The following is a 24,311-nucleotide window of genomic DNA, read 5'->3' on the forward strand; positions in this document are numbered from 1 at the left end:
TTCACCATTCTGTTGCTGTCGCAAAGTATGCTGTTTTAGCCTTAATTAGGTTGGGCGAACTGCGCAATATCAGCTGTTCAGTCACCAGGCGAGAGCAAGAACGTGCAATGCAACTCAATTCAATGAGAGACGGTTATATAATGCCATCTGTTATATTGGAGGCAACGGGATGATCCTTATTCCGACATCTGCCAAAGCGCGCGCAATGCTATTTTTGAGAGACAGAGAGAGTGTGTGTGGCGAAATCAGTATTCATCGTTCTCCTATGCTGATATGGTTTATCGCATCATGATATCGCAACACGTAACATCCCCTCTCCTCCTCGATGTGTGTCAGTCAAAATGATTTCATCAGCTGTATTTATAACCCACTGAATTGATGTTATGCTGGTTGATTTTGTCATCCTTCCTCATTTCGCTTTATGTATTCTTAAGGGACCCTGACTGTTCGTGACATTCCATCATGATTCAAAATAAGGTGTTTTGAATTTATGCAGCTGAATATCAGTTTTATTTGCATGCATAGGTTTTTAGGTGGCGTCCTTTCCACTTGTTTATTTTTATTTTTTACAAGGGCAGACCTTGCCCCGACTACATAAATTATCAACAAGCTTAATTAAAAGCTACAAAAAACAAGCTTATCTATACAGCGATAGTTTTAATCTTCAATTATCAATAGAATCCAAAAGTCAAACCGTTGAAATGGTCAATACAAAATCGGAAGCAATGTTCCCGACAAGTTAAAAAAATGATCATGGGTATATTGTGAACCGCCAAGGAGTGCGGATAGGGGAGACAACAATGTCGATACACTTTGTTGCCTGGCTTTGGACTCGCTAATGGCGAAAATTTGACAGTTCCAGCGTTGTGAATTATCACATGCTTGTTATTTATCGTGGCAACCGTGAAACGTTATGTTGTATGACCGACTGCCTGCCAAATCACTCTTCCAAGTCGGGAAAAAGGGGCTTTCAAGCTACTGAAAGATACAAAGTGGTGTGCTGACAAGCGCTTATTTGTTATTCTTTGTTCAATGGAAAATTCATTTATTTCATTCTATGGAACATGCTTATGATAGGCAAGCATGATAGTTAATTGATGGATAAAATTGTGTACAGTGATAATTAGAGTGTGTATGTAGGTATTAAATATATGATAAGATCAAAGTCTATGGGTGTTGCTTCATGATATGGATCACACTGGGGCCGTTCAGTGAGTTTTGTTGTAATAGAGGACATCATTCTTGCACTGCTGCGCATACAGATATCCAAATGCACCGGTGGCGGTCAGATACATCAGCGGCTTTCTTGATGAGGTGGATGATCGGAATTGAGCCGCAAATCGATTTAAGCGAGGCAGCATGTTAAACAAGGACTGATGATAAATGAAAGAAGGAGATATGAGTCCTGTCAAATATTTTTTGAGTTTGATATCCTTTTCTCTTAGTGAAATAACTTGACTCATTCGGTTCTGAAAATGAAAAAGAAATCCAGCTTGGCTCCCGTCTATTTTTAGAACCTTCCGCGGTGAAAAAAAAAATTTTTTTGTCAAGAAGGCTTCTTTGATTTTGCACCGAATAATGATATTCCAACTTTAGAGAAAAAGCGCTTTCACACAGCATAAGCAGCATTACCACCTTAGCAAGGAATTTTAAGCCATTTGGGGGGGGAGGATCAAAAGCCTAGAAACCTGTACTAGACGTTCCATGGAAGATCACTGTTCCGTCATTTACCCAAACTGAGATAGTGTGGAAATTCTCCGTTTTGACGCAGATTTCACTCAATTGCTGTCATGTCCGAGAAGAAATAATTCGCCGATCATAAATCTATACAGCATTCTGGTACATTCCTAACATTGACGTAAAAGGCCAGAAAACGTCCTGGATGCACTCCATGCCCAAGCATGTATGTTTGCATCCATGACTCGGATAAATGATACACCAGGCAACAAGTCATGCAAGATACAGCCATTGTTGTTTATATGACAAGGATGAACCTCACGATTGCCTCTAGGAAACTCAGAAAATTGCCTTGGTTACCCCATGGTACAATAATTCGCTCGAAAATCACAGCCAGCTTACGATATTTAACTTTTTCGTTCCTTTGGAACATTGATCGTGTATTGCTGTTTTGATAAGATAACATAAGGACGTGCCTGTGATCTTGTGAAACTTTTCATGTTAACAAACTGTGCTATGATGAATGATCAACTACATTCTAAAGCTTCTGCATCCAATTTTTATTTATTTATTTGCTTTGCGCGCTATTCAGTATGATCAGATTTATGCATGAGACAGGGGCAGGTTTCTTTTTGGGTCACAGGATTGAGCCAATGATATCATGGGAAACTGTGCAGACTGTGCCAAGTGTTCTTCTGAAATTCAGAGATCTTTTCTACTTGATTCTTCTTCCTTTCAATGATCTTTTCTCGAAATACAAGCTCACCTGTTCATTCCTTCAGTCTGAACGTTAGTTCAGGCGGCCACGATAAACCAGTGGCATTCGGACCTGGTTCGGCATTGAATGGTATCGTCTGTTAACTTAACATGGCCATCCTCATGCTCCAGATTGTGTCTGACGGTGATGAATGGTATAGGCTCTGTGATGTTAACCTTGGATAAACCCGCGGAAATTTACAATATTCGTGTTGTCTTTAAATGTGAAGAACAAGATACAAATAAGCAAAGCACCATCATCTTTTGTGTAGAATCCACTGTGTGGGGCAAGCCACGCTCAGGTAGGTCGACAGCATGTTTTTACATGTACACCTCTGGGATTGATGTTACACGACCAATCCTTGTGCGCGGAAGGAAAAAGTCTAACTGTGTTTTAAAATTTTGCACAAGTGGGCCAAACTCGTCAACTGACAGCCGGAAGCCACATGTATCTATTTGCGATCAAATTACCGCATGTGAACTATCCCCCTTCGATGCGTGATACATACATCGGACATCGTGTCGAATATAGTCTGCAAGCGTTCTTGGAACTGCATAATGATGCGCAGAGTTGCATCGAGACATTAGCTGTGCCGATTATGTACCTGCCGTTAGTGACATGCAACCTGCCAGGTCGACATCCAGAATCCAAGAAAACGCAGACCTTTAGACGGGGCGATGCAGTGATTGAAGTGAATGCAGAACTCATCAAACCCGCTTATTGTCCAGGTAGTGTGCCGAGATGCAATATGATGGTATCGAATGTTTTTTTTTATCTGATGCACTTTGTTTTAATGTCAGGGGACCTCTGCACCATTAAGCTAACGGTGAACAACCATTCCGACTGCAAGATCAATAACGTGCAAATTTCATTGGTTTCCACGGCAACGAGTCATTCGCTGTCGACCACAGAAACAAATCGATCAGAAACGCCCATTTTAGGAATTAACCACTATGACTCCAAGCGCCATACTGTGTATTCGGAAAACGTGTTCACCTCAATACCAAAGTATGCCAAGAACCACCAATCGATCCTTCAATTCCGAATCCCACCTCACTGCATCCCAACCACACATAACTATGTTGGCAAATATCTGGATATATCCTACGAAGTGGTGCTGAGTATGCCTATCATGGGCGGCTCCGTCGGTCAAGTGCCTGGCAGCAGCAGTGTGTGGTCCTTCCCGTTCGGTACACAGTCTTCCTCGATGAACGCATTCGTCAATACAATTCAACTACCGATGATCATCGCAACAGTACCCATGAGTTATCCGTTACCACCCCAGTTACAGATTCCAGTTCAAGTGCAAGGTGATGCGATCGAAATACCATCGTTTATCCCCAACATCGAATCGCCACTACCGAGCCCGTCGAATACATCGTTCAATGAGAACCAATGGCATCATGAGCGCCCATCCGTTTCGCCATCCAGTTCGATCAATATGAGCTGGGAAGATGATCCCATGGATGATGGTGAAGGCTATGTGACGAAATTTGAGAGTCAGCAGGACGCATCTGGTCATCTTATGGTGCCTACATTGGGTGATGGTGCGCCTTATTCTCGACGCAAGTCCAGCAGTTCGTCTACTTCTGGTCTATCCAACAGTCCCTCGATCAGCTCGGCATCGAACCAAGTAGCTGTGCAATGATTTCAATATGTTATTTCGATGTGAAAAGTAAAAACCAAAGTTATTCGATGGCATCTTGATGTAATGCTTGCAAAGGACTTTTCAGAATACCGTGCATATACCCCTATAAGGAACGTCGAGAAAGGAGAAAGCAGGGTAACGGACGCCATCTTTAACTGAATAGCTTCTTTCCTATTTATTTGTTTCTATGCTTGGGTATGAACAGCAGCCATATTTATAAAGATTACGTAAAAGAACTCAAAATGGTGCTCACTCGTTTGCAAGTGTTCGTCTGCATAGTGCAGTTCATTTACAATAACGCCGAGTTGTTGACATTATGTTCCGCTGTCGCTGGGATATATAGTTAATGTAGAACTTGGACAAAATAAAAGGGAATATTGTTAGTTGCGAGAAGCGACTTTGTTGTCAGCAGAGCATCACTGAGATTACATGACTGGCCAGTCAACTATGTTAAATAACAGTGCCCAATGTTCTTTCATGCTGTGCCACCGATTCGATCATCGACCGCGTTGTCTTTTAAAACGAGGCAATGGGATCAGCGTTCAACATCGCATTCTGTTAATTAGTCTTGGGAGCTAACCGTGCTTAGAATAGGGACGACGAGCCAGGTCTTTTCGGAAGTAATAAACGACAAAATGGTTGTCCTAACATCAGTGATATATCATTTAATCCAAAGGTTATACGACAAGCAGCAAATGGCAAGAGGGTCAAGGTGCAAGGGGGAAAATCTCCGTGCGTACTTGGGCATCAACAGGGTTCAAACCTTGGGATGTTGCTTGCATTTTCTTTTAGATATCCCCGCGGTATACGTTACAGGTGGCCTCCGTAACACGTTTTGGTCAAACTATCTCCTATCCAAACCTGTCATACAATTCCTAATTTTGATCCACTTTACGCAAAACGAACACATAATTCAAGGTCACATTGCTTTTTCATGAATTGTGACTTGAAAGCAGTAACTCTCTTTTTGCTCGGACTGTGTTGGTCGGGCTGCCGCTTGATTGATCCAGTGACCTCCATATTGAATAACCGCCTTCTGACTTGCCGTTTTCGGAAGCTTATAAAAACGACATATGAGCTGCTTTGCAGGAAACTCATTCGCTTTTCCTTATCCTTTCTTTCGCCAACATTGCCATCCCTTTTGCTAATGTTGCTTTCTGGATTTTATTTTCTTGCCAAATTGGCGCTTGTTCAATTATATCCCGCTTACGTATGCTACAAAGCCATAAAGGTCGATGATCAACGACAATTTAGACCATTGCTCATGTACTGGGTAGTGGCTACTTCATTCCTCGTGGTCGAATATTTTGCCAACATGTTCCTGTTCTGGTAATGGCTCGTTAGCTGCTATTCAGAGGGCATGATTTTGACCGGAGTTTCGGTGTGATAGGGTCCCTTTTTACACATTGATCAAGCTGGTAGTATTATTCTATCTTATTTTACCGCAAACAAAGGTTAGTTTACCGCATTCTCGACTTCTGTCTTCAGGAGGACAAAAAAAAATACGAGATAATGCAATTAACGGTCATGGATGGTGGTTGTTTGTGGCAGGGAACGATGGTCTTTTATGTGGAGATTCTGGATCCGTTTTTAACCCGACATGAAGACCGAATTGACGGGACGCTGATTGAAATACAAGCGAAAATTAAGCGCACAGTGATCATGTATAGTAAACGAGGATTCAGAGCGCTTCGCAGCATCTTGTACGATGTCATCCTAGGCAAGGTAAAGAGTCGATATAGCGAAGATGGAATCATCCGATTCGAACAGGTTAACATTTTACCCTTTCGCTAATTCGGTGGCGATGTAGTCTGAAAACGAGGAAACCAATGCTGCTACAGTAGCCGATACAGCACCGTCGGTACAAGCCAATGCAAACGATTACCTTAGCACCATTAATCCCTACAGTATATTTGCGACATTGATCTCTAGAAGTGCACAACAACTGCAATCGCAGTCAACAGCTGATCCGTCAGCAAGTCCGTCAACTAACGAGCCAGCTGGACTGGTTACTGCAGGAAAACGACGGATGTCCTCACCCGAAGATCCGAAGGTCGAGCGTGTTGACAGCTATGATTCGTTGGCCTCCTTTGTAACCTCTCGACGTGCTAAAGGTTCCAGCGCTTCGTCAACTCCTACCGCCACAGATGCAAACGCTGCCACATGGAGCGGCTATTTCGCTAGTTGGATATGGAAAAAGGATGAGAAAGAGGAATAATAAAGCCATGCCTAATGACTGCTTATTGGAAAGACCTGATATTGTATCAGTGATGAAACACCAAAACTGGTTCAAAACTCCCCGAGAATTTTTTTTTCTGGACTTCCAAAAATAACTGCGGGAAAATTGACCCGTCAACGCATGGAGGTCGAATAATCTCCCTTCTTTCCAGCTCTTCACTACCTGAAAATATGCCACCCAGAAAATTTACCACAAGTACAGCAAACCGTAAATCACGCCAATCGGAAATTACTGGATTACCCTTCGTGAAACGACGAGCAAAACGTAAAGATACCAAAGATAAAGTGTCCTCAAGTCCTCATCCAAGCCCTGCTACAATTTCCAACGATTATCATCCAAGCGATGAGGAACGAGAACAGGAAGAAGATGAAGATTTGCTTCTTGGTAGGACCAGTACTCCACAAGATACACATATTGATGACGATTTCGCTCGTCGAAAACAGAGGAAACCCAAAGCACGTCCTAGACCAATTGCCAGTAAGTTGGGGATGACAAGTCGAGATAAAGTAGCAAAATTTGAGAAACTGACGGAAACTTTTGGTTTTTTTTTTTTTTTTTTTTTTTTTTTTGCAAAGTTCACCAGGAGCATCTTAGTGAGGTTGATAAACTGCTACGTCAATTCGACTTGAATTATACCTATGGTCCGTGTGTAGGACTAACGCGATTAGAAAGATGGGGTAAGCATGACCTTCCAAAAAAATGGTAGTTCTGTAACGAAAGTTCATACCCAGAACCCACTATGTCAAATGTCGTGATATTTTTTTTGTCACCCAATGAACTCATTGTTTCGTATAGAAAGAGCACAGGCACTCGGTTTGAATCCTCCGCAATCAGTGAAGGATATCTTACTAAAAGATGGCGGCGAAAATCAAGAGTCGTTATTTCACGGTCAGATTTGATGATTCATGCATGATGTAATTTTCTATCCAGCGAAAAAAAAATTACGCAGAGGAAGACAAGGCTATAAAAAAGCGGTTTCGCATACAATCTTTTTCCATCTATTACAAAACAACACCACAAAAAACAACATTCACCATGTCTTCCAAGAATCACGGATCTGCTAACCCTGGTATTGCCCACGCCGAAGCTGCTCTTGGTGCTGGCCGCAAGGACGAAAACTCTCGTGAAGGCCACAACCAGATGTTCGATAACTACAGTGACTTGACCAAGCATAACCACGAAACATATGGTCATAACTCCAACAAGCCTTCTCGCGGTGCTGAAGTTGACGCCGAACTCGCTCGCGAGGATCAAGAAAGAATTCGCCAGATGGACCACAAGGAATAAGCGAATCGTTCTGTCATAACTTGAACCTTTATCAATGTAATCGGATAATTGTAGATGTAATTTTTGAATTGTATAAGGGCTTGATGATTATATCAAATAAAAAACTACTTAGTGATCGATAACCAGAGTCTTGTTATTTAATTGCGGTTAATGCATTGAGCGGTGTCATGGGAATTACTGTGCTATGTGATGGCTTCTCCAGTGTGAGTGTTCATGACCGCACCAAAATTGTTATATCGTAATCACTCCCTGTTGCAAGTATCTACATTGCGGCCGTTATACAAGATGTTAACCGTAGCTCCCATTACGGAGTTATCCAGTGGCGAGCAAATCACTTTCACAGATGAATCCGTAACAATTTACGGTAACAATTCACAGTTCCAAATACACAAGATTCATTTCAATAAGGGTGGAAGATATTCTTATTATATACACGCAGATGGGCAGTTGCGCACCAGGAATAAACAAATGGGAGGAATATTAAACTATCGAGTTACGACGCTAATGTTTGGCTACACGTTTCTTCTGATAGTCTTCAATGGCTGATCGGATGGCGTCCTCGGCCAACATTGAACAATGCAGCTTAACAGGTGGTAAGCTCAATTCTCTGGCAATGTCAGTGTTCTTTACTCGGCCAGCCTCATCGAGTGAAAGGCCCATTACTCGTTCCGAGATGTAACTGCTGCTGGCGATAGCTGATCCGCAACCAAAAGTTTTGAACTTTACATCCTTGATTTTTCCTGTAACGTCGTCCACTTGGATTTGTAGTTTCATCACATCACCGCATGCGGGAGCGCCCACTAAACCGGTGCCAACGTTTATATCATTCTTATTCAGGGAGCCGACGTTGCGTGGACGTTCGTAATGATCAATAACCTAGATAGAAAAACAAAATAAATACCGATCACCTCTTGGGTACTTTGCGTTGTTTACCCACCTTGGGATGATATTGACGGGCAGGATTGTACAGTAAGGAACGGTGGACAGCACCAAAATTTTTCGTGGCAATATTTCTTAGCATACTGGTCGATAAATAAAGTTGGAGTTGGGAAAAACCAAAAAGCAAGAAAAGATATTTCAGCAACTGTTTTTAAACTTTTTTTAAAAAAATTTGGCGCATAGAATAAAAGAATGCATATGATATCATCTAAAGTCACAGTCTAAAATTGGCCAAGCCTAATCCATAAAAGTAACGGCATTTAATGCCAAACCTCTCCAATAAAAATGTATAGCCCAAGATTGTGTCCAATAGGAGATGATACATGAGCCTTCTTTAGATTTCACCAAATCGGGACCAGTAGATGTCGTGTGGGATGACCTTCTTATTTCCCCGAGACAACGCATTTGATGTGGTAGGTGTGATAGGGAACGAACAATGATTACCACGGCGCAGTACTTCAACAAATCCCGCCAAGGAATGCATCATTGATTGTTTGAGACACATGAGGCATGATTACGGATTTCAAGATAACAAGTCAACATAATCTGAATTGCAATGCATGGTTACAGCAGCTGCAGGGAATACAAGCCGTTTTCTGAAGCTCAAGATGTACCGTGGATAGTAGACAAAAACTTGGAGTGTACAATATATTTACGATCTTGCATAAAGTAGATCATTTCATAGCTGCCTTTTTCAGCAACAGCAGGCGTCCAGCGAGATAGGGTGCTGTTTTCTTCGAGCTACTACTAATACTCTTGCTTCTTATGCGTCTAACTGTGGCATTGGGTTTCGATCGTTCATTGTGGTAATAAACTTGAGGGATGGCATGGGTTCGACCAAGTCCAAGCGTCGAAGAGCAATAATCATTGACCATATGTTGGATCAAGTCTTCTTGAAAGCGTTTTATCAATGGTTTCTGGAAAAAGGAAAGCAGTAAATGAACAGCCTCCATCCGTGCGTGGTCGCTGTAATGTGTGACATATTCGCCTGAGATATACTTAATGAATGATCTAACAAGCTCGTGGGGGAGAAACAATTAAACTACCACTTACCACAGTTTAAAATCATTAAGTTCCATAAGCCACCGCCGACAAATCGGTGATAAATGACATTTAGTAAATCAAACACATGTCGCTTTGCAGATTCAAAAAGGGCTTTAGGCGGAGTTCCTTGTTGAAGAGCTAAAATGATTCCTTTCAGAGTTCGATCGTCCAGGTTCACCTCGATGTGACTATCGCGTTTTAAATAGGTATCATAGATGCGTTTTGCTGCTTGATGTTTCTCGCTGCTGCTTGAATATTGAGTGTGTTCGTAAACTTCCACATCAAGATAGAAGAACTACCAGAGACCGTGCGGCTTTATTAGTTGGCGACGACGTGATTTTTGACAAACTCGCTTATTTACCAAATTTTCACTGCAGTACTCTTCTAGTAAATGATAAAGATAGTAACCCAGCGGTACGCGAGAACGCAGCATGGCCGTTAAGCCTTCTTTCTGTATATGTTGTATGCAGACATCCTCCAAAGGTGCATCTTCCCCAAAGAAAGACTCCAGTTTTTTTCCATGTTTTGCCGTATTCCGTGAGCTGATCTGCGTTGTCAGTTTATTACTGCAATCCACCTCTTCGTCAGAAGAAAGAATGCTGTGTGAAGGTACCATCACAGGATGGCAAGTGAATGAAGACGGTTGAGCTACGTTTTCATTGCTGCGTTGTCGCATGATTAATTAGGAGTATTATAAAAATATTAAAAGGGTTAACTAATAAGTAGTAAGTAAAATATGTATTGATTATATGATAAAGAGCATAGAAAAAAGAAGAGGAATGGGATTTAAAAATTTGGTGACAGCAACTAGAAAAAAGAAAAAGTTTGAAAGAATGCACAAGCCATGGAGATAGCACCAATTCCTCACTTCATCTATCTTTCCAAGTCATTGTTGCACCAACTCCTCTGTTTTATATTATCAAGGACGTCGTAAGACAGTGAGTTTCTTTTTTCACGTAGTGCAGCCTGTCTTAAAATGACGCGCATCTTCAATTCAATTGCTCGCATTGGAGGCGATCAAACCAGTTACATGTTCTTCCATTTATGCTGAGGGATGATAACTCGATACGTCTGATAACTAAGGATACACTGTAATCAATGACACAGAGTATACGCCACTACGATAATCCTTTCGAAATTCATAAAGCTAACAGATCCGCGCGCCACAAACCATTACACCAGCTCCACATTTCAATCAGAGCCAACATCAACGTTTACTGAGTTTCAACTTTTTTGCGCAAGGCTATTGTATGTGTTGGTCGTCTGTATAAAATAGCGAATATGTCCATCCAGGTGTTATAGCGCTACGGTTTGTTAGACGACTCCCACTCAGGAGCCGGAGAAAACGGGCAAGGAAGTGCACAACCGGATTGAAACGCGTCTGCACAGGTGCCCGTCGAAAGAATGAAAGCAAAAACTTAGTTCCCCATTACTGCGACTTAAAAAACAGGATAATTTGAGCGCCAGATAAAGTGGAAACTTTAGTCAATTGAGCAAATGGTTTAAACAGTTTTACGACATCCCATATCTCATTCACGTGTCTGATCAACTGAACCGTCTGTATCACAAGGAAATGGCGGCTACGACTCTATGGTATCATGGTGCAGTCCATCAGGCATCATTTACGCAATGATGTATTTCTCTAATAGCACGTAATCTTGCATACATGTATGGTCAGTTCCTGCAATGTTACCTCTTGAGTCTGTCATCCGCAGGCCTGGCAGTGCTCTTTTTGTGCTGGGGCTGACATTGAAAACGAAAAGCATCATTTTCATTGGGCAATGTCAAACCGCGAACGAAGTGAAAAAAAAAAAGAGACACCGAGGCGAGTCTGAGCTTTCGTCAGAGTTTTCCGCTTAATGTTTCCTCAAGGCTACTTTTACATTCTATCACGAAAACACGGATTTGCACTCGACGTTTACGACGGGCAGACGAAAGTAAATATCCTTAATACAATGGATTTATTCGTTTTACAGAGGAATGACTGACTTACAATGTCTGTTTGTGTGATGGTTTCAGGAAGATGCAAACATCATCGTGTGGCCACAAAAATTCCAAGATAGCGATAATCAGTAAGCCTTGCACATTCTCATATTTAGACTACAATAATTTATGAACGACTCCAATAGATTGTGGAAGTATGAAAATGGGCAGCTTATAAACAAGAAATCCGGACACGGTAATGCAGCTTGCATAATGTTTCTTAGTTGATCTTACACTAACTAATCTGCTGCCTTTCCAGCCTTGGATATTCGTTCAAGTAAGTTCTTATTTTGAATCTCAATGTAGCCCTTTGTCTGGTTTCCTTATATTCGAGGTACAGGTGCTTTTAAGAAGGATAAAGTGATTGTACAAAACAAGAGAAAACCGAATCATCACCCCCAAGAAGTAAGTCATGCGGTTTCATCAAGTCTTTGCTTCAAGTGTGAAAATACATTTACTAATGTTTCTTGGTTTGTTCAGTGGATTTTCGACAATGGCTTTATTTGCTCCCAGGCTTATCCAACTATGGTGTTCGACATCAAGGTAAAAATAAGAAAAAAGGAAGAAACATGTTAAAAAAGGAAAATTACCATACGCGATTGTGAGGGAGGAGTCTTTGCTCACTTATGACGCATGAAATTTATTTGGGTGTAGGGTGACAGTGAAAAAGGCGGTGCTCAAGTATTACTATACAAGCGCAAAGAAAGCGATAACATGAATCAGCTGTGGTATTTCGAACCGTATCAACATTTCGAAGGTGCATTGAACTTGGCGACCACATCCATTTCATTACACAAAAAAGCGGACTTTGGTCAACCACGTTTAGGCTACGGGGCTGAAGTGGGGGTGCCACCTCAGCTGAAGAAACTGCCTGACAATTGTAAAGTGGCTGGTGTAGGAGGTGAACCCACGCCTACACCTTCCGCCAACACCGCAAATGAAAATCATCCAAACGTTCAAAATTCTCAGCTGCCAGAAAATGTGGCTACCTTGTACTCTGGCACGCCAACCCAGTCGGGCCCACAGCCTTTCGCACAGCATCCACCGCAAGTGTCTTCGCCTTCGACGTCGTCTCCGTCACCGTATCCTTATGCTTCGCAATCACCCACGTACAATACACCGAGCGGCTACCCCCCTGCCCCCGTGCCTGCACCACCCGTTGCATCGCATCCCGGCTATTCGCCTCAGCAGCCTCAGCCTCAGCCACCGCAACCAGCATCCCCTCATGTAGGTGGCTTTTATCGTCCTCCGGCTCCTCAAGATTATCCAGCTCCATCAGGCCATATGCCTATGCCCGGAGCTAATCCACCCGAAGGCTATGGAGGAGGCTATCCACCGCCTGGTCCACCTCCTCTCCCGGCCCGAGATCAAGATCAAGGAGGTTACGGCGCTTACCCACCACCACTTCCTTCGCGTCTGGGTAACGACCAAGCCCCTTATGGAGGATATCCCCCGCCACCACAACTTCCACCGAAAGACCCAAGTGCAGGATATGGCAATTATGGCGGTTATCCACCAGCATCGCCAGCTGCTCACTCTCCTTATGGAGGTTATCCGCCACAATAAAAAACGAAAGGAAGATATCGTATCTTGTCTATCATTTTATTCGTGATGAATTGGATGGATGTCTATAGATGAAATAGGAAAGGCATAAGACGGTAAAAAAAAAAATAGGATAATATACATAAAGAAATATGAAAAAAAAATAGGCTTAAGCTACAGCCGTTTGTGATGCAGACCATGCTGCATCCGCCACAATACCCGACCAAAGAAGGGCCCCTGTCCATGTGTTACTCTTGAACTTTGCCCAGCAGTCAGCCGGCACATCATAGTTGACAGTCTTCAATTGCCATGCCAGATGAGCGGCTGTACCGCACACACTGAGTGCATAAAACGGCAAACCTTGATCGTTCATGTAACCAGCCAAAGCTGTCATGGAGACGAACGACGCGGAGAAACCTGTCAACCACTGGGTCGTTTTGTCCTTGAATCGAAGGGCAGTCGATTTTACGCCGACTTTTACATCATCCTTCTTGTCTTGATGGGCATAAATGGTATCATAGACCAACGTCCAGGCTACGCCACCAGCATAAAGTGGGCCGGCGACAGTCAAGTCCAACTGGCCAGTCATGGCCGACCATCCCAATAAAGCGCCCCAGTTAAAAGCAAGACCAAGCACGGTTTGCGGCCAGTATGTAATACGCTTCATCAACGGATACGTTACTACGAGGGATAACGATGAAGCGCCCAATAAAATACTAAAAAAGTGTATCAAAATCAACTTCCCTTTTTTTCCCAATCGATGCGCACCAAAGTAGTTTACCTGTACAGATTCAATTGAGTTAGAATTGCTAAACCGACGGACAGCTGGAGACCTAGGAATCCGATCGCTTTCGTCGGAGTAATTGCGCCACTGGCAATCGGTCGAATTTTTGTTCTTTCCACCTGCATTCGATGGTGCGTGAGTCGGTTGTCCTGTTGCAGTCACTACTTTGATTTTCTCTACCTTGTCATCGATATCCCTGTCCCATAAATCGTTGATTGTGCAACCTGCGCCACGCATGGTTAATGCGCCTAAACCGAACAATGCTATCATGTAACCTGTATCTGCAAGGGATGCATGCGTATGAAAGGCCGCCATCGAAATACTCCAAGCTGCCGGGAGGGGGGAAGAGAGGAAGATTAAATAAACCGTACCACTAACGACATTTTTGTATTGACTGCTTACCGCAGGGCCAGAATAGTAACCATGTACCGATAGGTTTGTCCAAACGTGTAAGGAACACATAAGGCGCGATTTTCGGAGGCAGTTTGTCAATCCAGTTGTTATACTTGATGCGTTGTTCCTCATCCTCGGGAGTTAAGGAGTCGCCAGCGGCTGTCGGTGGGGTTAATTTCTCGGTGATTTGCTGATTAGATGCCCAGTGTTTCTGAAGGTATACAGGTGCTACGGGCTTCCACTGCATCGGCGGAAGTGTATTCAAACGATATTTCCACGCTGATGTTTTCGAAGCTCCGAGCCACGAGGTTCGTAAAGGCGAAGAAAAAATTCTGCCCGACTGCCGATGCAAAGCAGTTCTTGTCAATAGCATCAATGGGCTCGACATTATATCCGAGAATGGCAGTTACGAGAGAAACTGGAAGCCTTCCTTATTGTTATTGTTTCCTTCCCCGACAGTATCTTGACAGATCCCACAAATCGGGCGCTTATGTGACTGGCCAATGGGCCATCAAACTCTCTCTTCGTTATTTTCTACTTTTTGTGAACTGCTTCATGACGAACGAGAGACAAAGAAAAGCCTGGTTTTTGAGTGTTTATCTACTTACCTCGTGTGTTTGGACTGGAAGCGTCCGTATGCGTTTTGGGAATGGAGGAAAATGAAAAACTGTTTTTTTGGGAGACGTCTGTTGAGATTGATTCGTTGTCAAGGGACCTGTGGGAGGTGTCATCAGGCTGTCGATGTGGCGGCTGCGGCATTTTTTTAATTTTACATAGAATTGCAGCGGACAGATGTTATTTGATCGGATGCTTCAAAGGATGGGAACATATCACGCTGCTGACGCGTCTTGTTAACGCGGAATGGAAAATCTGATGGTCTCGTTCCATTCACCGGGAGGAGCTTGAAAGCGTGGTCGTTTTCGAATTTCCTCATTTTTCCCTCTTCTTTAAACTTTCCTCATCTACCATCATTTATCCCATGGCAAGCATCGTCTCTGAAACAGTCACCAACATTCTCTCTGAATTGCCTGATGGCATCTTACCGAGATGGATGCTGTTCACTTCAGCACTCGGTATTTTCAACACCATTCAGAACTATTGCACAAGCTCGCTGACGAAGCAAGTCTACGGCAACAAACCTGAACAAAGTATGATATGACGCCATAGTTTCCGAAACATGGAAATCAATTATATTCATGTGAATGGTAAAATAATGGTATTTCTCCGTTCTACTATTAGTCAGTGCGTTGAGTGGACGCCTGTTTGCTACATGGACCTGGTCCGTCAGCATGATCCGTATCTATGCCGCTTTTCATCTTCAACATCGCTTGTTCGTATTTGCAATACCATTGACATGATATGACTTGTGGACTAAACCGGTTTCCATTCATTGTTAGCATGTACAACCTTGGTATTTGGACCTATGTCATCGCATTGACTCATTTTACCAGTGAATGGCTCGTTTTCCGTACCTGTCGCGTCAACAAAGGGTTCATGTCACCCATGATCGTAGCCGGTAAATATGCGAATAACAATGTCCTCAGAACCACGGTACTAATGATAATTACAGTATGCTCTTTAATTTACTTGGTTCGAGTGAAAGAAGACTACGTGAAATTCGATTAGATAAATAAAACAGTTGCTTGTTATTTTATTCGCATAGGTGGGTAATAGTATTCATAAGAAGGAAAGATTGAGGTCAAAGAAAGTACAAGTTCTGGGGGAGGAAATAAACGGAAAACATCCTAAGAGTAAAGAATTTCATTTTACAAGCGAGAGCAAATGTCAGCTACTACGTTGTCTTCAAAAGTCAGACGTCCACTGCCACGGAATACATTGGTGCCGTGTGCAGGATCAACGGTCACGGCCGCAGCCGCTTTGGATGTGAGCGGGTTTTTTACGAGACGATGATGCATTGCTACGTCTTGCAGGATCAACGATTGAAAAGCATCAGTCAAGCGTGCTGTATCGCGTGCTTTTTCACTGTGTTTAATTTTATGGGCATTGAAATCCAGAAGACCGGCCAATCTTCGTGTTTGAACCCCGTGCTGACTCTCTTTTTCGCAATAACCAATTTCTTGTGTTAGACCTTTCATTGGCTGTTCTAATTCTTCCGCTACATGGCGGTCCACGTAGGCTCCTTTAGGTACAGGAGCATGTGTAATGGACGACACTTTGTTAAAGGAGCGAAGAGGTACCACGACAGGGCGTGGTAATGCGACTCTGGGGAAAACTCTTGTGAAAAGCATATTGGGAGATAAGAATGAAGGGAAAAAAAGGAAATTCAGCTATGCAAATCAAACAAAAAAAAAACAAAACAATCCCGTCTGCATTCCTTTTATATCTTCTCTGCTATCCGAACCGACATTTTTTTGATCCTCTTTGACTTTTTCTTTTTTTATTCTGAATCATTTCACAAGTCAAGTGATGCCTTTTTTTAATTACCAAATTAGTAAATTATTTTTTTTCTTCATGCGAAACATGGTCCTTACTTCTCACATGGGCAATGTCTCAAACCAATGGAATTTCTTGCTTTGTTTGACCAAGCATGCTTTTCAGTGGTCAATTTGCGGTTTTTATTATCTCAAATTGACACCAAAAGGTGATGGTGTTAATGCGCACCATGTGATTCCAAAGTTTTGACAATAGCTGTTACAGCGTCAATCGATCCAAAGATGGCGCAAAAGATCCCGATCAGCATCACAAAAATGCAAGCCGTACGTTCGAAATGGTTTCCTTGGTGCCAAGAAAGTTTAATCCAAAACATGCAGGGCAAGACAAAGGTAAGCAACTCCCCCGTCAATGTTCCTATCAAATTAGTGAATTCGCCAAAGTATGGAACAAGAACCGCCACGGTAGCGCACAGGACCATTTCGATGATTCTTACAATCGTGCGAATCAGCGTGGGATACCGCAACAATGACGACGATTCACAAGCTGTCGCTGCTTTTTGACGATCATGTGGAAGCAGACCGATCCAGGACTCCACACTCATCGTGAAGACGTACAGATACATAGGAACAGTGAGGAAGACGTGAATGGTGACAACTATCATTGCCACATTCTGTGCCGCTATCACATACATTATTTAGTGCATGTTTACACATTATCGACCAATAAAATACAAGATGCTTATCAAAGTTCTTTTTTTCCTTGATTTCCATGCCATGCCTTTTTATGGGGGTGGGAGGAGGGGCGCGTGTATTCAAACTTTGTATGTGTGGGGTTATCTTTTTTCATTTACCTGTGGGTAAGTTCTTGTAGATCGGTACAAGTGCCGCATCTCCGTAGACAAGATAGCAAAAGAAGCCCATAATCACATAGATCAGCGTAATGACAAAGGTTGCGACAAACATTACTTTTGACCAACTGTTGGGCTCGCGCATGGATGCTTCCAGGTGAGGAAAGATAATATTGCCGCAGTAGGAGAACGTAAAGGTACTGAACGTGATAGGAATGTTTCGAGGAATTGCCCAATCATGATGGGCGTGAGTAACGGTTTCTTTGAAATCGGAGGTGGATGATACCGTAACGATCAACAAAAGACAAAAGGTTGCCATGGAGGAGAAACAACTAAGCAAATCTCATTGGTTGAGTTTGACGTTATCAGGCGCCCATGGGACGAAAAAAAAATCAGCCAAACTATAATTGTTTACCTCATGAAAGAAACATCACGCATATTTCTCACCATCACAAACGGGAGCCCGATGGCAGCAGCAAGAATCCAAATGCAGACTTTCCGGTCGATCTGTGCTCCCGTAAACGAATATAACAGCACTGGCAGGTTATCGCCTGCTAGTATCACATACAGTATCGATGTCGACAGCAGAAATACTTGAGAAAACCCGATGCTCACACTCCATCCAATACGTCCAAATGTAGCGTAACCAATATCGCTGAAACTTTCCAGTCGGGAGTACCTGTAAAAGGATTCGATTAACATATTATGCTCAAGTAGCGTGGTGCTGAGAACGTTTTCGATTTTTTCCACGCGGCATACATACGACGGATGGTACAGACAACGGATCAAAAGACAACTTGTGAATTGGGCCATCGCTGCGCTCAACAATAGAAAGAACAGACCTACCCAACCGGATCGACTCAGTGCATGAGGGATCCCCAGTGCGCCAGTACCTGCAACTACACATCTGTTATGTGTGTCAGGGTGTACCGTATTTCCAATGTTAGCAAAAAGCAAAAACTTAATATACACAATGAATTGCTTCTCACTTGCATGATAGTAATCATCGTTGATGTATTGGAGACATAACGTGTGTTTTCCCTGTGGTAAGATTTGGCTACATGATACGGCTCCTTTCCTTTACTTGCGGAAATTTCTGCCTCTATCACAAGCGGTGAGAATTTAATTTTTCTTCCTTACTTTCTTTTTCTTACGACTGAATGCGCAAAATATGATAGATACCTTTGTGTCTGCAATCGTCTGAAATGGACTCACAATAGGGTTGGATTACGAAATCAGACATCGAAGGGGAGACAATTTCTTAAAAGCAAAGCGACAACCAGTAAAAACAACCTCAAAAAGAAAAATAAAATATCATATGCACTTTGGAAACATAAAGCGAACGTCAATGACCATTATTTTGACTTGATCTGATGAATCATGATCAAATCGCTGGTAAGCATAATTGCATATTTATCGAGAACTTGATTTTTTCTCCATTGCATTGGTTTATGCCGTACCAATTCCGAAATGTTCACACCCAACGGAGTAACGTTAATTATGACCCACAAAAAAAAAAAACGGAAGATAGTTTTCGCGCAAATCGGTGTTGCTCATCTTTTTTCCAAAGATGTAACCTCATTATTTCTTTCTCGTCACAACCTGCACTCCTATGAAATATCACTACCTTGGTTCCTCAGGTCTTAAAGTGAGCGCCATCGGTTTAGGATCGTGGATTACATTTGGTAAAGTAACCTGCCTTCTTCTTCTCAAATGCGCCTCTTAATATAACTTGAGCTAATCGCGAAAGAACATTCCTTACCATCTATTATAGCGGCTCAAATAGATAAAGGTAAAATTATCTATACATGGTTATCAGTCGGCAACAAGTAATCCGTACAGCACCAATAACCTCATTACTCTGTAGATACTGCGGCCGAATGCATGCGTGTAGCTTTCGAGAACGGTGTCAATTTTTTCGACGTGGCCGAATCTCATTCAGGTGTTGTTCTTATATGTAGCAGTAGCGTCTTGAGTTTGAAATAACGGGGAACTTCTAACGCAAACCTCGATGCTGCTTTTTTAGGAGGACAAGCTGAAATTGATATGGGCTTGGCACTTAAGCGACATAATTGGCGCAGGTCCGACTACGTTATAGCAACCAAGATATTTTGGGGAGGCAAAGGGCCCAATGATCGTGGACTGTCACGGAAACACATCATCGAGGGATTGACAGCGTCGCTTCGTCGTCTCCAACTCGACTATGTTGATATCGTGTATGCACAGCGGCCTGATCTTGACACGCCTATGGAGGAAATTGTACGTGCATTCAACTGGTGTATTGATAAAGGCATGTCGCTTTATTGGGGAACCAGCGAATGGCCCCCTTACCTTATTGTGGAAGCGATCAATGTGGCCCGTCGATTAAATCTTATTGAACCCGTTGTGGAGGTAAAAATTGACATTGCATGAATACCACGATGTCGTTACCGTTTGTTTTTGAACTTCTCAAATATGTTTTTTTTATGCCGTATTTCCATCTATAGCAACCGCAGTATAACATGTTTCATCGCGAACGAGTCGAAAAAGAATACAAGCCCTTATGTGACAATTACGGCCTTGGGGTTGTTGGCTGGTCACCTTTGGCTTCAGGTATTTTTCATTTATTGTTAAAAGCTTGGTGGATCATGCCGATAAGTTACAGAAATTGACCTAGCTCCATATATGTAGGCGTTTTAACAGGCAAATATAACGATGGTATGATTCCTATGGATGCGCGGTTAGCCATCCAGGATCATCCGGTGATCAATCGGTTACGTGCCGGCTTCTTGAGTGCCGAAGGACGATGCAAAATTGAGAAAATGAAACAACTAGTGGTAAGTGTCCTTTTTTTTTCTAGTAATTTCGTGATGTTCCGATCTTGAGCGTGGAAACGAAAAGATATGGGCATCATTGGTAAGAAGAAAAGAACCCTTGTAATTGTATGCTGATTTTTTTTTTTTTTTTTTTTTTTTTTTTTTTTTTTGGTTGAAGCTGGTCGCTCAGAGATTAAACATCACTCCGGCGCAATTGGCACTGGCGTGGTGCCTAAAGCATCCCAACGTATGCTCCATCATTACCGGCGCATCAAGGCCCAGCCAAATAGAAGAAAATGTCAAAGCCATTGAATACCTTCATCTTCTGACAGATGAGATCATGTCAGAGCTAGATCAGGTAAAATGATCATCTGTTATCAGTTACAAACCGCACAGCTAAAATGCTTTCGTTGTTACTTATTCCAGATCCTGGGAAACAAACCGGAGCCTGTATTTAATTTTAGATCATCTTAATTGCAGCATATTCATCACTTCATTGTATCAACCAAAATTCAACCAAAATAGTGAAAAGGGAAAATAAAAAATATATGTAAAACCTTTTATATAGAGTAAGAAAAAAGTTTGCTCTAAATTCATTTTGCTGCCAAAGATCGATAAGCCATGTGTCTTGATATCGCTTTGAAAGACTAAGAAGTGCAAGTAGCAGTATGTCGACGATCGATTTTAAGCGTTGATATTATTTCACTCTAAACATATTAGAAGTTAGGGAGATTTTAGATGCAGGTACTGTTGTCCTGCCAGCTGCATAACGAATGATACAGGAATCTTTTTTTTTCTTTTTTTTGATCCTGTGATTATCCTAGCGATCCAACCGATAGGGGAAATTTTTACAGAATGAGGAAGAGATCGTCGAGTAATGAAGTCTTTGCAGTCAAAAGATGGAAAGATCTAAACTTCAGCCGAATATCATTGTCGACATAACGGACGGAGAAGGAAAAAAGGGGAATCTCAGTATCTGGACAATCTTATTGTTATATTGACTTCCATTAAGCCTCCTGTTCTTGGTTTTGACCTGCATGAAAATCATGCATCTTAGGCTTTTTAAGATACTTTTTCTCTTGTTTGCTGCGCACGCGCCTTCTTTCTCACCTCTTTTACCTTGTCCACACGTGTGTCGATCGTAAATCTTGCAGCAAGGAAATGAAAAGGATGTGGATTGCATATACTGCCCCACATTCGTATTAGGATCTTTTTTTCCCTTTTTTCGCTCAGTTTTCTTTTTTATTTTTTTTTCTTTTCGTTCATCTAAAGTGATAGTGATCGAAACCAAAAAAATTATCATGAGTTTATTCTCCAAAAAACAGCACGATGACCCAGAGTCAAACAAGAAAAAAATATCCAAGAAGGATCGTAATAGAAAGAATTCATCGCAATTTGATTTGCACAGAGCGATATATGCTGGAACCACTGAGAAGACGGATAAAAATCAGAAAATCCGGATCAACTCAAAACCAGATTCTAAATGGTCCGATAAGAATCCACCGTCGTTCAGTAAAAAGCCATCGTTTGCCAATGGAAGTTCGCAAAGGATCCAGGTCTTTCCTATTGCGACACCTACGATCCAGGCGGCAAAGAGTGTTGTTATACCTGTACCAACTGAAACATTATCGGTAGCCAATAGAGTGATCCCTTCTGGGATCAATGCCCATCCGACGATGCCGATCTTATCATCCAACATCTTGACTCTTCCACTGCTTTTGCCGACTCCCAATCTGGCCAGTTCACCGACGCCTGATACACAAGTGTCACGACCGGTGCCACTATCGGTATCATCACAAGCCTTACCGGGATCTTCGATACCATCTCATACGCCTATGATGCAACCTAGCACGTTTCCATCTGATCCACCCGCAACTTCCAACAACTCAACCGAATCTGGGCTCCCAGGCATTGCAATTGCAGGCATATGCATTGGCCTTGGCGTCCTATTATCGTCGATTCTCACCATTGCACTTATCAGGAGAGCCCGCAAAGCGAGCCCTGACAAAGCCCTTAAAAGTGGACCGCGCTATACCAAGCCGCAAAGGTATGGTAGCACAACTAGTGTTATACTGACTGCATCACCGACCGAGGATCCCGCATGGCCTCAACCGATCGGAACCTTTACTGTCATAGCCACTTACACCCCTACTCTCGATGATGAATTACCGATTCAGCCGGGTGACCGCGTGCTCGTTTACATGGAATATGACGATGGATGGTGTCTTGGTGCCACCATGTCAGGAACGCGCGGTGTGTTTCCCAAACATTGTATTTCCCAAACGGAATAAAAAAAGTTTCTACTCGGAAAACTGCCAACGCATGGATCAGTGTCCTCTCTTTTTGGGGGGATTTCACAAAAAGGAACGGGAATAGGAATAGCCCAGAATGACTGGACTATGCTTCTGCCGTAAAAAAAAAAATAGAGATGACGGGACCTTGGCAAACGGAAATGGAAGAAGTTTCAGTCGTCGGAAATTGAATTTATCGGAAATCTCACCATTCAGGGAAAGCGAAATTTCGCATGTAAAAACATTTTGATTGAAGATCTTTTGAGGTTTCATTTTTTTAAATGTTTCGAAAATGTACAATGTTCCTCTTGGAATTTTTTGATTTGCTTTGTCTTTGTTAAGATCTAAGCGAAAAGTCTAGGCAAATCATGGCCAGTTGAATAAAGAATTGGGAAAGACTAGTTGATTTTTGGTGACAGGTTGCTTGCCTCATTTCTGTAAAGCTTTATCCGGTAGACTTCCTGCCATAACAGGCGAGTTTGTGGTATCATACCCACGTTTTGTACTTGCTTTTTTAATTAAGGAACGCCACAACAACCAAGCCGAGCTATGAGAGGGGGGCCGGGACAACAATGCGGACCAGCATCAAGTAACCAGAAGTAGAGGTTTGAGTTTAATAAGACATTGACGGAGTTCTCTGAATCAACCTCGCAAATGGAAAACAACAATCAGAAACATTTCATTCTCTATATAAGAAGCCGCATCATCGCCCCGCTTCACCTCATCCATAATCTCTTCATTTCACCACTTTTTTCTCCACACCGTCATGTTCTCAAATAAGCTGGCTCTTGTTTCTTTTCTTATGCTGCTGGTCTGCTATCTCGCCCATGGCTTGCCCTTAGAAAAACGTGGCTACACCGGTGAAGGTACCTTTTATTTCACTGGACTTGGTTCTTGCGGTGAAGTGAACGAAGATTCCGATTTTATCGCTGCACTAAATGCCCCACAAATGGCTAACGGTGCTAATCCCAACCACAATCCTATTTGCGGTCGCAAAGCCAGAGTGACTGGTCCCAAAGGTTCGGTGGTGGTGAAAATTGTTGATACTTGCCCTCCTTGCCAGCACGGAGATCTCGATTTAAGTCCTGGAGCCTTTGAGAAGATTGCCGATTTTGATGACGGCCGTGTCAAGATCGACTGGCACTGGGTTTAAAGACGTCGTGAAGAGCTTGGGTTCTCTGATCGATAATTATATTATCTATTGTATCATTTTGTTCGTTGTATCTTTTTTGCCGGTCAATTTTCTTCACCGCTTGATGCGGGTTTAGATGTCATTTGACAATAGCTTGTCTTCCTCCATGTTGTTTTTAGTTGATCTAGACAAATTTAAAAAAATCATTCAATACAGTATCATCTCGTTTTGCTTTATCAAAAGCCGTATCTCTGGTCAAGTCTAGATTTGAAGGTTCTTTTGTTTTTTCAAACTCTCTCGGCTGATTACTCTATTTGACGACTTTGTGCGATGTAGCAATTAGCCTTTTTCGACAGCATTTACTAATTACACCGATGTTTGCCATCACACCAGTTCTTATGCAATATCGTTGCCGAAGAATACATTAGAATACATTACCATGTACGGACTTCACCCAACGGCAACCCGCTAATCTCAATGTTAATGTCAATGCCAACGATAGATGCTAGCAATTGCAGTTGCAGTTGCATGCACATACAGATATTTTGGCAAATTGACT

General features: G+C 42.5%; 13 protein-coding genes across 13 annotated transcripts; 8 read left to right on the top strand and 5 right to left on the bottom strand.

The window, feature by feature from the left end:
- Positions 1-2,301: 2,301 nt before the first annotated feature.
- BYT42DRAFT_563269 (uncharacterized protein) lies at positions 2,302-4,552 on the top strand. The gene is made up of 4 exons (XM_051567572.1): positions 2,302-2,524; positions 2,595-2,735; positions 2,845-3,162; positions 3,235-4,552. Exons 1-4 carry the CDS (start codon positions 2,416-2,418, stop codon positions 4,080-4,082), a joined length of 1,416 nt encoding a protein of 471 aa, XP_051425359.1. The 5' UTR covers positions 2,302-2,415; the 3' UTR covers positions 4,083-4,552.
- A 610-nt stretch (positions 4,553-5,162) lies between these two features.
- BYT42DRAFT_563273 (TB2/DP1, HVA22 family-domain-containing protein) lies at positions 5,163-6,391 on the top strand. Its single transcript, XM_051567573.1, has 4 exons — positions 5,163-5,411; positions 5,473-5,536; positions 5,634-5,807; positions 5,893-6,391. Exons 1-4 carry the CDS (start codon positions 5,230-5,232, stop codon positions 6,298-6,300), a joined length of 828 nt encoding a protein of 275 aa, XP_051425360.1. The 5' UTR covers positions 5,163-5,229; the 3' UTR covers positions 6,301-6,391.
- A 5-nt stretch (positions 6,392-6,396) lies between these two features.
- BYT42DRAFT_269984 (DNA polymerase delta, subunit 4-domain-containing protein) lies at positions 6,397-7,430 on the top strand. The gene is made up of 5 exons (XM_051562796.1): positions 6,397-6,585; positions 6,662-6,705; positions 6,765-6,798; positions 6,897-6,998; positions 7,117-7,430. Exons 1-5 carry the CDS (start codon positions 6,492-6,494, stop codon positions 7,218-7,220), a joined length of 378 nt encoding a protein of 125 aa, XP_051425361.1. The 5' UTR covers positions 6,397-6,491; the 3' UTR covers positions 7,221-7,430.
- A 503-nt stretch (positions 7,431-7,933) lies between these two features.
- Positions 7,934-8,664, bottom strand: BYT42DRAFT_563279 (NifU-like N terminal domain-containing protein). The gene is made up of 2 exons (XM_051567574.1): positions 8,546-8,664; positions 7,934-8,484 (listed from the first exon to the last, which is right to left on the bottom strand). The coding sequence occupies exons 1-2, from the start codon at positions 8,627-8,629 to the stop codon at positions 8,110-8,112; spliced, it is 459 nt and encodes a 152-aa protein (XP_051425362.1). The 5' UTR covers positions 8,630-8,664; the 3' UTR covers positions 7,934-8,109.
- A 59-nt stretch (positions 8,665-8,723) lies between these two features.
- On the bottom strand, positions 8,724-10,426 carry BYT42DRAFT_643452 (RGS domain-containing protein). The gene is made up of 3 exons (XM_051572609.1): positions 9,953-10,426; positions 9,601-9,886; positions 8,724-9,535 (listed from the first exon to the last, which is right to left on the bottom strand). The coding sequence occupies exons 1-3, from the start codon at positions 10,265-10,267 to the stop codon at positions 9,222-9,224; spliced, it is 915 nt and encodes a 304-aa protein (XP_051425363.1). The 5' UTR covers positions 10,268-10,426; the 3' UTR covers positions 8,724-9,221.
- A 1,012-nt stretch (positions 10,427-11,438) lies between these two features.
- On the top strand, positions 11,439-13,249 carry BYT42DRAFT_563284 (ricin B lectin domain-containing protein). Its single transcript, XM_051567575.1, has 7 exons — positions 11,439-11,528; positions 11,611-11,663; positions 11,721-11,770; positions 11,834-11,851; positions 11,915-11,979; positions 12,055-12,117; positions 12,229-13,249. The coding sequence occupies exons 1-7, from the start codon at positions 11,451-11,453 to the stop codon at positions 13,138-13,140; spliced, it is 1,239 nt and encodes a 412-aa protein (XP_051425364.1). The 5' UTR covers positions 11,439-11,450; the 3' UTR covers positions 13,141-13,249.
- Positions 13,250-13,285: 36 nt separating this feature from the next.
- On the bottom strand, positions 13,286-14,540 carry BYT42DRAFT_493966 (UbiA prenyltransferase family-domain-containing protein; the record flags this gene model as incomplete). Its single annotated transcript, XM_051564265.1, has 4 exons — positions 13,286-13,832; positions 13,898-14,019; positions 14,081-14,229; positions 14,303-14,540. The coding sequence occupies 4 exons, from the start codon at positions 14,538-14,540 to the stop codon at positions 13,286-13,288; spliced, it is 1,056 nt and encodes a 351-aa protein (XP_051425365.1).
- A 732-nt stretch (positions 14,541-15,272) lies between these two features.
- Positions 15,273-15,919, top strand: BYT42DRAFT_492553 (Erg28 like protein-domain-containing protein; the record flags this gene model as incomplete). Its single annotated transcript, XM_051564160.1, has 4 exons — positions 15,273-15,441; positions 15,533-15,623; positions 15,691-15,809; positions 15,864-15,919. 4 exons carry the CDS (start codon positions 15,273-15,275, stop codon positions 15,917-15,919), a joined length of 435 nt encoding a protein of 144 aa, XP_051425366.1.
- A 12-nt stretch (positions 15,920-15,931) lies between these two features.
- Positions 15,932-16,648, bottom strand: BYT42DRAFT_563287 (uncharacterized protein). Its single transcript, XM_051567576.1, has one exon. The coding sequence runs from the start codon at positions 16,540-16,542 to the stop codon at positions 16,060-16,062; it is 483 nt and encodes a 160-aa protein (XP_051425367.1). The 5' UTR covers positions 16,543-16,648; the 3' UTR covers positions 15,932-16,059.
- Positions 16,649-16,904: 256 nt separating this feature from the next.
- On the bottom strand, positions 16,905-18,777 carry BYT42DRAFT_544544 (transmembrane amino acid transporter protein-domain-containing protein; the record flags this gene model as incomplete). Its single annotated transcript, XM_051565765.1, has 5 exons — positions 16,905-17,365; positions 17,538-17,866; positions 17,950-18,213; positions 18,298-18,433; positions 18,750-18,777. 5 exons carry the CDS (start codon positions 18,775-18,777, stop codon positions 16,905-16,907), a joined length of 1,218 nt encoding a protein of 405 aa, XP_051425368.1.
- A 369-nt stretch (positions 18,778-19,146) lies between these two features.
- On the top strand, positions 19,147-20,696 carry BYT42DRAFT_493844 (NADP-dependent oxidoreductase domain-containing protein; the record flags this gene model as incomplete). The annotated part of the gene is made up of 7 exons (XM_051564253.1): positions 19,147-19,219; positions 19,309-19,326; positions 19,402-19,476; positions 19,561-19,925; positions 20,021-20,126; positions 20,205-20,350; positions 20,508-20,696. 7 exons carry the CDS (start codon positions 19,147-19,149, stop codon positions 20,694-20,696), a joined length of 972 nt encoding a protein of 323 aa, XP_051425369.1.
- An 827-nt stretch (positions 20,697-21,523) lies between these two features.
- Positions 21,524-22,926, top strand: BYT42DRAFT_563301 (uncharacterized protein). Its single transcript, XM_051567577.1, has one exon. The coding sequence runs from the start codon at positions 22,006-22,008 to the stop codon at positions 22,618-22,620; it is 615 nt and encodes a 204-aa protein (XP_051425370.1). The 5' UTR covers positions 21,524-22,005; the 3' UTR covers positions 22,621-22,926.
- Positions 22,927-23,422: 496 nt separating this feature from the next.
- On the top strand, positions 23,423-23,773 carry BYT42DRAFT_493374 (RlpA-like double-psi beta-barrel-protein domain-containing protein-containing protein; the record flags this gene model as incomplete). Its single annotated transcript, XM_051564207.1, has 1 exon — positions 23,423-23,773. One exon carries the CDS (start codon positions 23,423-23,425, stop codon positions 23,771-23,773), a length of 351 nt encoding a protein of 116 aa, XP_051425371.1.
- Positions 23,774-24,311: the final 538 nt, after the last annotated feature.

Source organism: Radiomyces spectabilis (genome assembly GCF_025331425.1).
Source record: "Radiomyces spectabilis strain NRRL 2753 chromosome Unknown BYT42scaffold_4, whole genome shotgun sequence".
NCBI lineage: Eukaryota > Fungi > Mucoromycota > Mucoromycetes > Mucorales > Radiomycetaceae > Radiomyces > Radiomyces spectabilis.